The sequence below is a fragment of the Tursiops truncatus genome, chromosome 14 (assembly GCF_011762595.2).
Source record: "Tursiops truncatus isolate mTurTru1 chromosome 14, mTurTru1.mat.Y, whole genome shotgun sequence".
Lineage (NCBI taxonomy): Eukaryota > Metazoa > Chordata > Mammalia > Artiodactyla > Delphinidae > Tursiops > Tursiops truncatus.
In genome coordinates, this window is record NC_047047.1 from 62,905,077 (window position 1) to 62,919,584 (window position 14,508).

General features: G+C 39.2%; 1 protein-coding gene across 8 annotated transcripts in view; it reads right to left on the minus strand.

Moving 5' to 3' along the window:
• Positions 1–14,508, minus strand: part of TTC27 (tetratricopeptide repeat domain 27) — a 183,913-nt gene that overhangs the window by 11,289 nt on the left and 158,116 nt on the right. For 6 of the 8 annotated variants that reach the window (XR_012325753.1, XM_033838751.2, XM_033838750.2 and 3 more), the window contains one exon: positions 13,944–14,109. Coding sequence is in view for 6 of the 8 variants with exons in the window: in XM_033838751.2 (XP_033694642.1) it covers positions 13,944–14,109 (166 nt within the window). In the remaining 2 variants the exon portion in view is untranslated. Of the gene's footprint in view, positions 1–1,142; positions 1,226–10,573; positions 10,713–13,943; positions 14,110–14,508 lie in introns of those variants that run through there. The other 2 variants (XR_012325754.1, XM_019942900.3) reach the window with 2 other exon arrangements.

A 14,508-nucleotide genomic window follows, 5' to 3' on the forward strand; every position in this document is an offset into this window, starting at 1 on the left:
AACATCTCATGCTCCATCGATCCCAGAGGGAAACCTAGATCCCAGATCCCTCTTCCTCCTGCAGTCTCAGAGCCAGTGACCTGAGCACCAACCTAGAGTCTCTTCTCTCCTGGCTGGGCCACATGTAACCCATTTGATTCAACATTCCTAATGAGTCCTAAATCCAGCTTCTCCTCCTTTAGGTTGGACCTCACTATTCCCACCTGGACTGCAGTGATAACACTCTAATTCTGCTAAAAGAGGTCCTGGCCCTTCCTAATTGTTGCATAATAAACTGCTAGTGCATTTGCCTTAGGTATGCAGGGTACCCACAAAGTAGCTCTTGACCTTCCAACTACCCCAGGTCCGCTCACCATTTGCAATTTCGTGGCCATCTCATTTTCATTAGTCAGATGCCTTGAATGCTGATAGATGAATTAAGGTGAGCCCCACCGTGGGTTACACTGTTATGACAAGCTACATCTGTCACATCTATATTAGGCTGTGTATCTCAAGGCTGCCTGGAAGCATAGAAAGTGCATCCTCCGTCATCCACTCCTGTGACAGAAGACCAGCAAAGACACATGGATCCACCTAAAGAACAGCTCGAGGAGACTGCCCTCAGACCTTGCTGCTACTCAGTGCAGCCCTTGGACTGACAGCATTGGCATCACCCAGGAGCTTGCTGTAAATGAGGAATCCTGGATGGAGATGCCGCTCCATCTTAACTGAGATTCTGCATTTCTAACGAGCTCCCAGGTGATGCTGGTGTTGATGGTCCACAGATCACACTCTGAGTGGCAAGGTTCCAAGAGACAGGGTGCCACATCTTTATTCTTCCTCTGAACTTCAGGGAGAGGACCACATTTCATCACCTTGTGTCCCCAGTATCTAACATCAAGCCTGGCACACTGCTCTGATGCAAGGAGTACTTATGCCTGAAAGAAAGACTGAATGAACACACCTCTTTCAGAAAGCTTTGCTAAGAGAAATGCAACCAGTGTGACACCTTGCTCTGTCTCCCCATAGAGCATTCTGATCTAGGCATGAGACGCATCCAAGGAATCAAGGCTCCTCCGGCCCATGAACACTGTTAGGAATGTGAGCTCAGACTTACGGTCCTAATTATATACAGGGAGAAAAGTGGACAGGAGAACACTCGCTTGTGCTTTTTTCTTTTTTGATGGACAAGGTAAATTATCTCTGCCTATAAATTCACATTACAATCCAACATGTAGTTTTAAATCTGAAAGTAATGAAATAGATATTACAATTCCACTCATGGTTTTAAATATGAAAGTCACAATGCAGGAGAAATGGTATGAATGTGCACTACCTGTTTCGAGTAATCATTCTGTAAACGTTTCAAGGATTAACATACTTCGAAAGAGATGGTCTATTGAAATAGTTACTAACATGGACAAATGAAGCATACTAAATTAGTAAAATTCTTTGTTTTTTTCTGGGATATCACAGTTGGCCCAACACCCTATCCCCTCATTTTAGCCACGATGAGTAGCCAAAGGGGAAGAAAAATCTTTTGGCCTTCTTGCCAATAAAAATGGAGAGCTGCAGTACTGGTGTTTGAGAGGGGGAAAGTTGGTGAAGCGGGTTGTGTGTGTGTATTTGTGGGTGCATAGAGGGAACTGCAGAAGAGTAAGGAGGTAGATAGAGTGCCTCTGTGTTGGGGTTAGGGGGCAGATACCAAACACCTCTACCCAATTCAAATGCAGATACCATAAGTAGAGAGACCCTGAATATAAGGGAAGGCACTAACAAATTTGTTTTTATACTCTCTATTTAATGTACAATGGTTAAATCGCTGGATCTGGGCCTTAGAAGAGAGTTCTACATGGAAGAATACATAATAGAAGTCATTCATGGCCACGGAAGACATTGCCTAGAGAGACTGTGTTGGGTAAGCATCAGACCAAGGATAGAGTCTTAGGGAACACAACATTGAAAAGGAGGGTAGATGAACAGAGGTCTATGCACAAAGGAAAGGTGGCAGAAAGCGATGTCATGGAAACCAGGGAAGGAGAAAGTGACAAGGAGAGTACATCTACAGAAGATCAGGACTGGAAGATTCTGCTGGATTTGGCAGGTACACGGGTTAGTGACTGTATGCAGAGCTAAAGCCAGAAAAAGGAGGGCATGAGAGATCATGATTTTAGACAAGAGGCTCACAAAGAGAATCACATGAAAACCAAGACAAGTATTAACATCATAAAAAACAAAAAGCAAAAAATACCCCCCAATCATAGTATCCTGTAATACCTATTTTGAATATAATTTGCATAGGCATATAATATTAATAGAAAATATTCATGTAACCAAAAATTTTAATATAAATATATTGGGAAAATAAGAAAGGGAAGCAGTGGAAATGCTAATATAAAAGAATTAAGTCCTTATTTACTATAATAGGAAGTCAACTGATAATACCTAAAATTTGGTTAATAAAAAATAGGAGGGGGAGCGGTGGAGCAGGAAATTGCTGTATTTTGTTATAAGCCTTATACTACGACTTAACTTGTAAAAACTATATGTTATGTGTTACTTTAATAACACAAAAATTTAAAAATAGAGAAAAAGAATAAATACAAAGATTGGCAAAGAGGAAACAAAAAACGACAGCACACACGAATATTCATTTATAAACTTTAAAATTATGTCTTTGGTGTGTGTGGGTGGAGGGGGGAGGGGCAAAGACTATAACGGGACCGTGAGGACTTTGGGATGCTGGTGATGTTCAGACTCACACTCGGGGAAGGGCGTGGGGCGGCGGGGGGGCCCCGGGTGGTTTACACAAGTGCGTGCCCTTCGTGAAAATTCATGTTTACTTATGACCTGTGTACTTTTCTATATTTTCACTCTATTTTAATAAAAGTTAATTAAAAAGGTATTTCCTGCAATTAAGAAAGCCCCATAAACTGAAGGGAAAAAATAAGAGTTATTAAAATACAGTAACAAATGGAGCTAATATGTAATCTTCAAAAGTGGGTTTAGAGTGATAAAATTTTTTTAAAAACTATTAATGTTATAATTTAGTGGTTAATATCACCATTTCCTTCCCTCTAACTGGTGAGAAAAATCACACTCTTGTTAGCCAGACTGACTACCAAAATAGTAACTTTTAACATATATTTAACCCTTCTTTAGTAAACAGGTATTTTTAACTTAAAAAAAGCAAAGGGTGTTGTAGTAGGATTTCTCTGATAAAATGAATCACCAAGGATTATGATTTTCTCCTGGGCAGTCTACAAAGTTTACCTGCATTATAGTCCTTTGCACCATCAAAGGTGAAAAAGATTTTTTTTTAAACAGGTAAATGTTTTTATCTACTGTGGACTGGGTAAAAATATGATTACTGAACCCATCAGTAACTAGTTAAAACTATAAATTATTAAGTATGTAATAAGAGGCTGAAGGGTAGAGTACTAAAGTTTAAGAATTTAGAGGTAAACGATTCTTGGGGAAACAGGATCCAAGATATGGCCACTTGGATGGGTTGCTCCTATGAAATAAGATGAGAGCAAAGAAGTTTAACTCCAAAGTATTGGACGTGCCATCTACCTAAAACCAAGTGTTCAAGAACAGTAGATCTAGAGTGGGGAGGAAGATATACATAGTCGGTTGCTGAAGTCCACCATGAATGTGGGGGAATGGCTAGGAAGTTGGTAAACAGCGGTAACGAGGACAGGTCTTCTGTCTGCAACATCACAGAACTGTTGTATCAAGGAGTCAATATACAGGTAAAGAGCTTCAAAAACTGTAAAGCAATATAAACCTATAAACTATCACAATCATCACTGACCCTCAACTTCCTTACTCTGTCAAAATGGGACAGCAAAGCCCTCATCGTCGCCCACTCATTATGTGCCCCTATACTTACTTGGATTAAAATGGAGCTAAAGAAGAACAAACTCTACCACCATGGTATCAGCCCTCAATACCTCCCACTACCCCTGCTCTGAGCACTCACCATGTGCTAAGCCCCATTCTAAGTATGCGACCAACATGATTTCATTTAGTTCTCACTGTAACCCTAGGAAGCAGGGACTTTATTATCTCCACTTTACAAAGAAATTGAAGCATGAGAGGCAAAATGAACTTCTCAAGGGCACAACGCAAGTGAATGGTGGAGCTGGGTCTTGAACACAAGTGATACTGGCCTCCTGAGTTTTGATGAGGATGAAGAGAAGACGATGATGACAGCAGGTAATATTCGTACATATACACCTTCCTATGAGCCGGGGGCTCTATGAACACAATCTTCCTAACAACCCTAGGGGGAAGGTGCTCTTGTTATTTGCATTCTGCAGATGAAGAAACTGGAGCACAGAGAAGGTAAATAACTTGTCCAAGGTCACACACCTAGGGAAGGCAGAGGTGGATTTGAACCTGCAGCTCGCATCCTGGCTCTTGCTCTCAAGCATTTGCTGTATTAAATGATAAAGCACAGCTCCTTACTCCTCTGTTGTTCCTTCCTTTCTAATAATAAGTTCTTTTTATTGGAAAGTTTGCTCTTTTATGAAATATGTATGCCAATAACTTTGATCAGTTCATTATCATTTTTTTGCCAAATCTTGAATCAACCCAAACCAGACAGGTTTTTGTAGTTTTTTCTTTTTTAACTTAAAAATTTCCCCAAGACATTGGAGCTAATAAAAAATAAAAAGAGAAAATAAAATTCGCAAACACAAGCACTACTGTCATTAATTTCTAATTTCTTTACTGTATGTAAATTTTTAAATATAATACTATGTAAACTGTTTTATCTTCCTTTTTCACTTAACATTATGTCATAGAATTTTTTGATGTTTTCATATATTCTTTAGATAGATCACTTTAATAGATTCAAAGCCTCCCACTGGGTTGACAAGAGCACAGTCTATTTAACAATTCCCCTGCAGTTAGACAGTTAGGCTGTTTCCATGTACTGCCATTGTCCTTATCATTATAAAGAACACTTCACTGCATATTTTTGTGCCTAAAGATATTTTTCATACTGAAGCTTCTTTAGGTTAGAATTCCAGGAACAGAACTATGGAATCAAGGGAATAAACATTTTAAGACTCTAGAGATAACCTGGATACTTTCAAAAAGGGCTAAATCAAATTAGATGTCCATCTGTAGTATATGAACATGTGTCATTTCACTGCATATTACCAGCACTGTGTGTGTGTGTGTGTGTGTGTGTGTGTGTGTGTGTGTGTGTAGGTGTTTTAATCTTTGATGTTTTGTTCCACTAAAAATATACGCAGCTATTATTCTGAATTTCTCTTTTATTATTAGTGAATTTAAATCTCTTTCCAAATGTTTGTTCAGTAAGTATATTTCCTTTTTAAGATATTTAAATTTTTTCTTAATTTGTACGGAACCCATTATTTTCCAATGTGAAAACGGTTTTATTGTTCATCTTCATATGGAGATTACATAGCCTACAAGCTGATGCACTAAGACGTTGCTAGCCTCTTTTTCTGAACCCCAATTCTGTACACTGCTTAAAAAAAAGAGAAAGTTGATGAATCTGAGAAAGTAACAGCAAACACATGGGAAACCCTGGAGAGACAGAGACTGGCTGGGTCCTGGTTTGGTGGAGAAGAGCAGCCCACGATGGAGACGTACAAGGGACCAAGGTTCACAGATGGGCTGAGAAAAGCTGTTTAGTTGTGCTTTTTTTTTTCTTCCACACACTACTCTATACACCACTTGCCATCAACGTGGAGAGACTGAAACACAGCAGTGCCAGCCCAGTGCAAGCCAGGGACCAGGCAGGTACCGCCTGGGGGCAGAAGGCCTGGCCAGCCCCCCACCTGCTGGATGACTACTCAGGAAGATGGGACTGGAAGACAGCAGTGCCTGGCAGAGATAAGAAAGGTTTCCTGAGGAGCCAGGCCACTTGGCGGTGGTGGTGGTGGGAGGAGGCAGTGGCAAGGTGTTTCCAAAAGGTGAGCTCCCCTTGTGGCCCAAACTCACCAGGAGGCGCACAGTTGGTCCTGGGCTTGCTTTAGACCCTCTCACCAAGTACGCATTACCAGTCAAGAAGCCAATATCCCCAGGGGAGTAGGAGCCAAGAGGGACAAAAGTAAGACATCTGAAAAGTGCAACCATAATGAAAGAAACAAATTGAACAGCCTATGTGACAAAGAATTAAAGGGACATGTGGAGGAAAACTTGATTTCATAATACATATCCTCAGGAAGATGAGCGGGAAAAACCAAGGAAATGGTGAGATCCCCTGGGTAGCAGTGTAAGTGGGGAAGAAAAATAGCGTGAGGACTGAGCCTGGAATTGCTCTCATAGGGAAGGAAAGGCGAGAATGATTCTGCAAAGGAGACGAGGAAGCTGCATCTGGTAGCTTAAGAGTTGTGAAATTCTGGAAGCCTGCCGAAGAAAGCATTTGAAGAAGGAAGAGAGATCAACTGCGTTAAGTGTAACAGATAGGCTGAGAAACCTGAGGGCTGACAGCTGTCCCCTGGATGTGGCAATATAGACCCTGACAACAGCACGCTCAGTAGGCTGGCGGAGGTAAGCCTAGAGGGCGTGGGTTCCAAAGAGGACAGGAAAAGGGGAAGTGGAGACTGTGCAGCAAGATGCTTCTCCCAAAGAGTCAGCCCTGAAGAGCAGCAGAGGAATGGGGTGGGGGCTGGGCTGGGGGCGGGGGGAGTGCACATAAATTATTTGTGCACAGTTTGTAAAGCTTGAGAACTTTCAAAAAACAAGAGCAATGATAAATGCATTTGTAATATAACACAGCTATACAGGTAAACTTTAACCCATGGTGATTATAAGGGAAGGTCCACTTGCCTTTTTATTGGAAAACTAGTCCTAATACTCTACTCCAAAGATATTCTTTATTTCGTCTGTGGTTTTTTTCTTGGGGTTTTGGACACCCTTGGGGATCTAATTGAGAGTTTTGAACCCTCTACCCAGAATAGGTACATAGCCACATACACAAATTTTTTTCATGATATTTCAGGTAATCTCACAATCTTCTGAAGCCTAAAAATAGATCCTTCTTAGAAATTCTAATTTGTCCACCGTGGCATGGGATTCTGGTCTTCTCTCTCAATACTGCATACGACTAAGTAAGTGTATCTCTTTGAAAAGCTTTATTAGTTTTCTATCAACTCCTTCCCTATTCTTATTATCCCTTCTGTCCCTTCCAGATGTTCAAATCTCTGGTATTGTTTTAGGCAAGACCTTCATGTGATCAGCTGAGGTCTCTCTGGCCTTCTCTCAGGGGCACCTCTGTGCATGTCGCCTCTCCTTCTACCAAAGCTACCAATGAGGTGTGTGTTGGACACACTCCCTTACCTTTACCAGCCTCACTATTCTCAAAGCCACCGCTTTCTCCCTAAAAAGGAGCATGAAAGTTGTGGTGGGATGAATAGTGTCCCCCCCCACAATTCATGTTGAAAAAGAACCTCAGAATGTGATCTCGTTTGGAAATAGGGTCTTTGTAGAAATAATTAGTTAGGCTGAAGTCATATTAGATTAGTGTGGGCCCTGAATCCAATGACTAATATTCTTCTAAGAAAAGGAGCCGACAAACAGAGACATGAGGGAAGGAGGTGAAGTAGGTGAAGAGGGAGGCACAGGTTAGAATTATGCAGCCACAAGCCAAGGAATGCCAGGAACCAGAAGCTGAAAGAGGCAAGGAAAGATTCTTCACTGAGCCTTTAGAGGGAGCATGGCCCCGCCAACACCTTGATTTCAGACTTCTAGCCTCCATTACTGAAGAGAATCAATTTCTGTTGTTTGAAGACACCAAGCATGTAGTAATTTGGTAGAATAGCCCCAGGTAACGAATCCAGCAGTCTTATGTAGAAAGACTAAGGCAACGTGGAGAACAGTACGAGGAACGCTTCCCAGGGCACTTAACTGGCTTCTACTAACCCTCTTCCAGTTTCAGTTCAGGAAGCACTAAGTAAGGCTGTCATGTCTCAGCCTGTCCCTCCTCAGGACAGTGGCGTCCAGCCCTCTGGTCAGAAGTCATCCTTTCCTCATGTGTAGAAGTTTTCAATTCAAATCTCTCCATCTTTTCTTTAGCAGAGTGTGGCTTTTGTGTCATGATTAAAAATGTTTTCTCCACCCCCAAGCTTATAAAAATATTTACCATACTTTCTTTTTAGTGCTTTTATGGTTTTACTTTTTCAATAATAGCGACGATACGATCACGATGCTGACGGCAGCTATACTCACAGCACTCGTATGTGCCAGGCACTATTCTCTGCCCTTTACATATATTAACTTACTTAGTCTTCACAACAGTCTTGTGAGGTACTAATAATATCAGCCCTGTTTTACGAAACTGAAGAACAAAAGTGGTCAGTAATTTGCTCAGGTCATATAGCTAGTGATTGGCAGAGGTAGTAAGCAAAGGCTGTCTAACCCCAGAATCTATGCTCTTACCTACAACATGATCCTGCTTCTCAAGCCATTTCAATTTAAATATTTATCCAGGGACTTCCCTGGCGGTCCAGTGGTTAAGGCTCTGTGCTTCCACTGCAGGGGGCACAGGTTCAATCCCTGGTCGGGGAACTAAAGATCCCGCATGCCAGGTGGCACGGCCAAATAAATAAATAAATGAATAAATAAATATCTTATCCATTTGAATTTATTTTGGTTTAAGGAGTGAAGCAGAGCCTTCATTTTGGGTCCCAAATGCTTGGCCAACTATTTCAATACATATTGAATATTTTATTTTATCCCACAGATTTAAAATGCCATCCTTAACATGAACTAAATTCTCATACTTGAGTCTGTTTCTGAATCCTCTCTCCTGTCCCATTTCATTCCTGTAGCAGATGTTAACTCTTAATATAATAAGGATATTATTAGCTTTTTATCTTTTCTATTTGTTACAAATATTTCATCACATATTTTTTCCATGAAGTCATAAAAATTCCTTCACGTTTTTTTTTTCTTGCTTCAAAGTTCAGGAAATATGGTAAATACCCACTTGTACTGCTAATTTTTCTAGGAGATGAAAAAATATTTCGCATATATTTAGCCCATTTGGAATTCATTTTGTGTATCATAAAATAATCTAAGTATATTTTTTGAGCCTGGATGTTTAGAGGGATTTCATTTTAATCAGTATAAACAGCCCTGCAGCCCCTCACTTCCTAACTAAACCAATGCCACACCACCAACTTCATGTAATGACGTCTAAATCTCTAACCCACATCTCTAATCACTTCAGTGATAGAGCACTTTTGTTTCATTCTCTTTCCTCAGCCTATTTCTCACTTCCACCATGGTCCATGGACTGCATCAAGCAGAGTGTGACTGTGGGGGACCACCACTAGCCCCTGAAGAGAGCTGACGTTTTCTCACATGGAGGAGCAGCGATTCTAATCTCCACAAAGAGAAAAGTATAACTATCCTCTTCCCCAACACTAACCTTGAGGTCCTTGGCCAAGTCTCCCCAAAATCTTGGCTGAAAGCACAAGGCGTTGGCCCTTTGAATCCTGGAGGTCTTCAAAGCAGGAAGGAATAGGATTGCCTCAGGTCCAGTTACAAACACTTCCAGGAGGGCTGGAGGCCAGGAATGAGGCCATTTCCCTCCTCCCTGGCTTGGCCAAGTCCCCCCTCCACTTGGAGCTCTCTAAAGAACCTGCTCTGTTTCCTGGTCTGATAACCCTGACCCTTGGCTTCCCCACACCTCAGTTATCAGAGAGACGTAGGCAGTTTAACATTGTCTTTTTCACTCCTTCACCAAAAAAAGAAAAAATTTCTTCACGTGTGGAAAAGGCATGCACAGGTTTTAGGTTAAATAGGTCAGACTTCAAGTCCTGGCTTGACTGCTCGTTAGCTGTGAAAGATCAACTTTATTAGTTCATCTTGCTGAGCCTCAGATACTTCAGCAGTAAAATGGGGATAGTATCTACTTCACAGAGACAGAATTTGTATACAATATATCCATTCCCTCTGCTCTTCTCTCTCAGGTAAGCCCAGCCACCACTTGCTCCAGGACTTCAATCTGGTTGGCAACCTGCCCCACTGCCCATCAACACCACCTCCCTCCTTCCCCAAATAGAAATCCACACAAAGAACAACATAGGAAAGAATACATATTGTATGACATTCAAGAGAAAGCAAAACTGAACTGTGATGACAGAAATCAGATAGTAGTTGCCTGGGTGAGGGGAAAGGGTGGTGGTTCAGTTGACTGGACAGGGGTATAATAGAACTTTCTCTGGTGATGAAAATGTTCCATATCTTTTTTGGGAAGTAGTTACATAAGAATACTTAATGGTCAAAACACATCAAACTTACACTTAAGATCTGTGCATTTTATTATATGTAAATTATACCCCAATTTGAAGAAAAAAAACTTTGTTAGATATAGTTCAAATGCACATTAATATGATGGGGAAATGTGCTTTTTAATATAAATCTTCCCATAGACTTCAAGGCTTGGTTCACACAAAAAGCAGACATGCCTAAATGTGATTCTTATCTCTGGTTCCTACTAGATATATGACTGGTCAAGTTATATAACCTCTCTGGGTCTCATATTCATACATTGTAAAATGAGGACTATTTAGTACCCACCTCAAATACTGTATGCCCTATAAAAGATAATCCATGTTAAGTGCCAAGAACATAGTAAGCACTGGATGTATGTTAATCCCCTTTCCTTCCTCTTCCATTTATAAACAGCAAATGGGGTGCAATAATGCAATACTTAAATTTTTCCCAAAATGACTGAAAGTTATCTAAGAAGAAGGAAGAAGAGGAAGGGGAGGAGGAGGGGGGATGGGGGAAGAGCAGAAAAAGATAAAAAGAAAAGGAAAAAGAAAAAAAATGAACACATCAACATTAGAAATTATCCCAAGGAAAGAAGCATGAATGTACACAAGGATTTGTCTATAAGGATATTCATGGCACTATTAACAATAGTAGAAAACTGGAAAATCAAACAGGGACTAATTACACAGAAACATGAAAATTAGTTTTATGATAGATTAATAAAAGTGTGTACAATCCAGACATGAATATAAATATCTATTATAGAACAGTGTTCTTGAGTTATACTAATCTATGCATTAGTCAAAATTAGGACATAGAGACAAAAGGCAGTAAATGATAAAGGCAGTATATCCACCCATTCTCCTATTACAAATAGTGAGAAAAACAATTTATAGTTAATTTATCATGTGTCTGTATTAAAATGAATATGAATTTACATACACACAATAAAAAAATTAAAATGGCAGTAATCACATCTATAAAGAAGTAGAAAAAGAATAGATAAAAAGAGAATTTTAAAGCAAACTGAAATAGAATGAGGTCAGGTAGTATGAAACATAAGAATATCAGAGTTTTTTTGAAAGACACCTGTTACCAAACTTGCAGAGTCAAATTCAGTAAAATTATTTTAGCCAAGATAAAAATATTCCAGACAATCTATCAACTGTCTCAGTTCACACTGACCAGCAGTGAGAAAACATGATGGCAGACACAAATATGCCACGAAGCTAAATATGACTGAGACCACACCAGCCATCAAGACCTTCCTTCAGTGATGATTTAACCACTCTGGAGTGATTCTACCCACACCTGCCAGAGAGCAAACACCTCCATCAGTATTCTGTGACACTTCTGGAGAAAGCTATTAACAGGGCCTAGTATAAACTGACAAATTATTTCACTGTGGCTATTTCTCCATCTGAATACCCGAAAGTTCTCTATCATAAGGTGCTAAAGATGATCATTTGACCCGAGCAAGTCACTGGTTATCTAGTTCTTACGTTCTGAGTAATATTTCCCCAAATCCAAATATAAAAATTAAGCTAACAGCCATACCATCTGACATCTTTATAGCACCTTATGTTTTTCTAGGTGCTCTGTTTATAAGCAGTATTTTGTCTAACAGGAATGATTCTTGGTGTTCCTGTGTGTGACAGGGATGCTGAGGGAAGAAGTCTTAAGAATACAGATGCCACCCTTGATTGTTTCTAAAAATACTGAACTTTTATAAAAACTAATTTCAAACTCATCAAAATATTAGTGCTCAGATGAAATACTATTGTATGAAAGGAGGTTTGGTTCATATTCTGAATTTGAGGAACAAAAGAATTACAGGAAAAAAGAAATCAACATATTAGCTGGCCATGAATTTAAACTAAATCCTAATAATTTTCTCTAGGTAGGAAACGACTCAATTTTCACTTAAGTTAAAAATGATATAAGTTAAATACTCTGCTAAAACAGGTAGAGGATTAGAAAATTTTCAATGGGAATTAGAACACCGTTTTGCTATGGGTGAAAATTCTTATGATTAGATTTGCCGGAAGGAGTTTAAAACTGTGAATATGATCACTAAAATATGTTTGGAAACTCTATTTAAGATAAAAATTAAATGAAAGCATCTTAATTTATGCTGGGAGAAGTTTTGGGGTTTTTCTTAAAACTTTTTTTCCTTTTCTCAAAATACATCTCTATGCATTCAGAACAAGCTTTGTGAAAGGAAAAAAAAAAAGAATTTATTTCAAGTGTAAAATGGAATATACTACCAATGCAAATTATTTACATTCTCCCTGAGATTTTAGAACAGGCTTCACAAGGCTTTCTTAGTAAAGAAAGGTCTTTTAAAAAATTACAGTTGAGATAAACAAGAGACAAGCACTTTGCAATCTCTGCACCATCCTCAGTGGTTCAGCAACACACCGAGATCTGTTCAGAGCCTCATCAGTGCCCTTTGCCAAGGCACTAAGTGCGGAAGAGAAAGAGCCATCACAATGGTGAACAGGACAAGTACTAGATGGCCAGAGGACTGTGCAAACAGATTGGCTAGGGTTCCTATCCTCTCTAGGATGTAAAACTCTGCTATGCTTCCATGCACGTTTTAAGTGATCTTCACTCTATAAAATTCAAGTCCCTTCTTTCTATAATGGATGGTTAATGTACAACAGTTAAAAAGGGGGAAAAAAAAAAAACAAGGAAAAGAAAAGTAATTGAAGGGGTCAACAATGCTCCTGTAAGTAGGCATATGGTTCTACTTGAAGCCACAGATCTTTAAGTGAACTGCCCAGAACCTGAGCTTTAAAGCAATTTAGTGAATTATATAGCTGGATTTGCAAGAACATGCAAACAGGTTGAGGGCTGGGGCTACGAAACCAGAAACCAGACAAGGTAAATTTTGGAACAGCTGGAGTATATCTATAATAAGCCATAAGAGTAGTGAGGTATTATCATATATTACATGTTATTTGTTTTTTCATAATTCCAAATTCATCACTTTAAATAATATATATGTTGATTATTGCAAATAAAGTATTAAATTTTCAAGCCCCTGGACTTTGTAACCTATAAGCTCCTATACACCCTATCTTTAAACATTCTCTTCACCCACAATAAAACCCACAAGGTCTTATATATTTAATACTATTGGATGTCAAACATAGGGGCTTCAAGTCTCCCATAGTTTCTGAAAGGATATAGTATTTTTTGTACTGTTAAGAATCAACCAGTCCTGACTTCATCCCAATGAAGACCATCTCATTAAACAGTGCAAAGAAAATGGTAGTCTTCATTTCTATATTGTTCAAACAATCTGAAAGTATGCAGTAAATGACTGTTCAACGAGTGGATAAATGAGTATGGGAGTTAATCCAGCTACTGCACTGAGATAACCAAAGTTATAAATAACACAAGCATCACTCTATTAAGTTTCTGCAAGCTGACTCTACATATGTAAACCACGTATCAGATTTTCATACTGAGTCACAGTAATATTCAGTCTATGATTACACAAACATATTTGACATTGGAATGCCAGAATTAATATGTAACTAAGAATATTCAACTATACAAAAAAGCCCTCTTTTATATATTACTTGTGTTTAACAAAATTTTCCTATGTAGAGTCAAGGAAACAATTTACATTATGTAATGAAGTATTAATACCAAACACAAACTGAAATAACAAAATATGAATATCCTACCTGAGTATCTTTGTATTTGTCTCTTAAGTCCAAGAGCCGATGATAAGCATTAATGGCTTCTGAAAATTCCCCAATGTCAGTGCTAGTGAGAATATAGTTTTCCCAGATCTGCCAATGTTCATAGTTGCACTTGAGGGCTTCTTGTAAAGTTCTAAAAGCTTTCACTCTATTGAAGGTCAAGTTAAAAAAACAAAACAAAAAAAAAACAATAATGAATAACCATAGCTAAATAAACTATAGCTAAATGTATAAAATACTAATGTGGACTTTCTGTCAGTCCTTAATCATTCATGTTAATAAACAGTATTAGAGGTTCAAACAACCCGAAACCACCTCAAATTTCCCTAACAGGAAATGGCAAACAAAAACAAGTAGAAATGAAACAAGAATAGGGAGACATATATAAAAACCAAGTAGAAATTTTGAAATTGCAAGAGACATTAAAACAAACAAACCAGGCTTCCCTGGTGGTGCAGTGGTTGAGAGTCTGCCTGCTGATGCAGAGGACACGGGTTCGTGCCCCAGTCCGGGAAGATCCCACATGCTGTGGAGCGGCTAGGCCCAC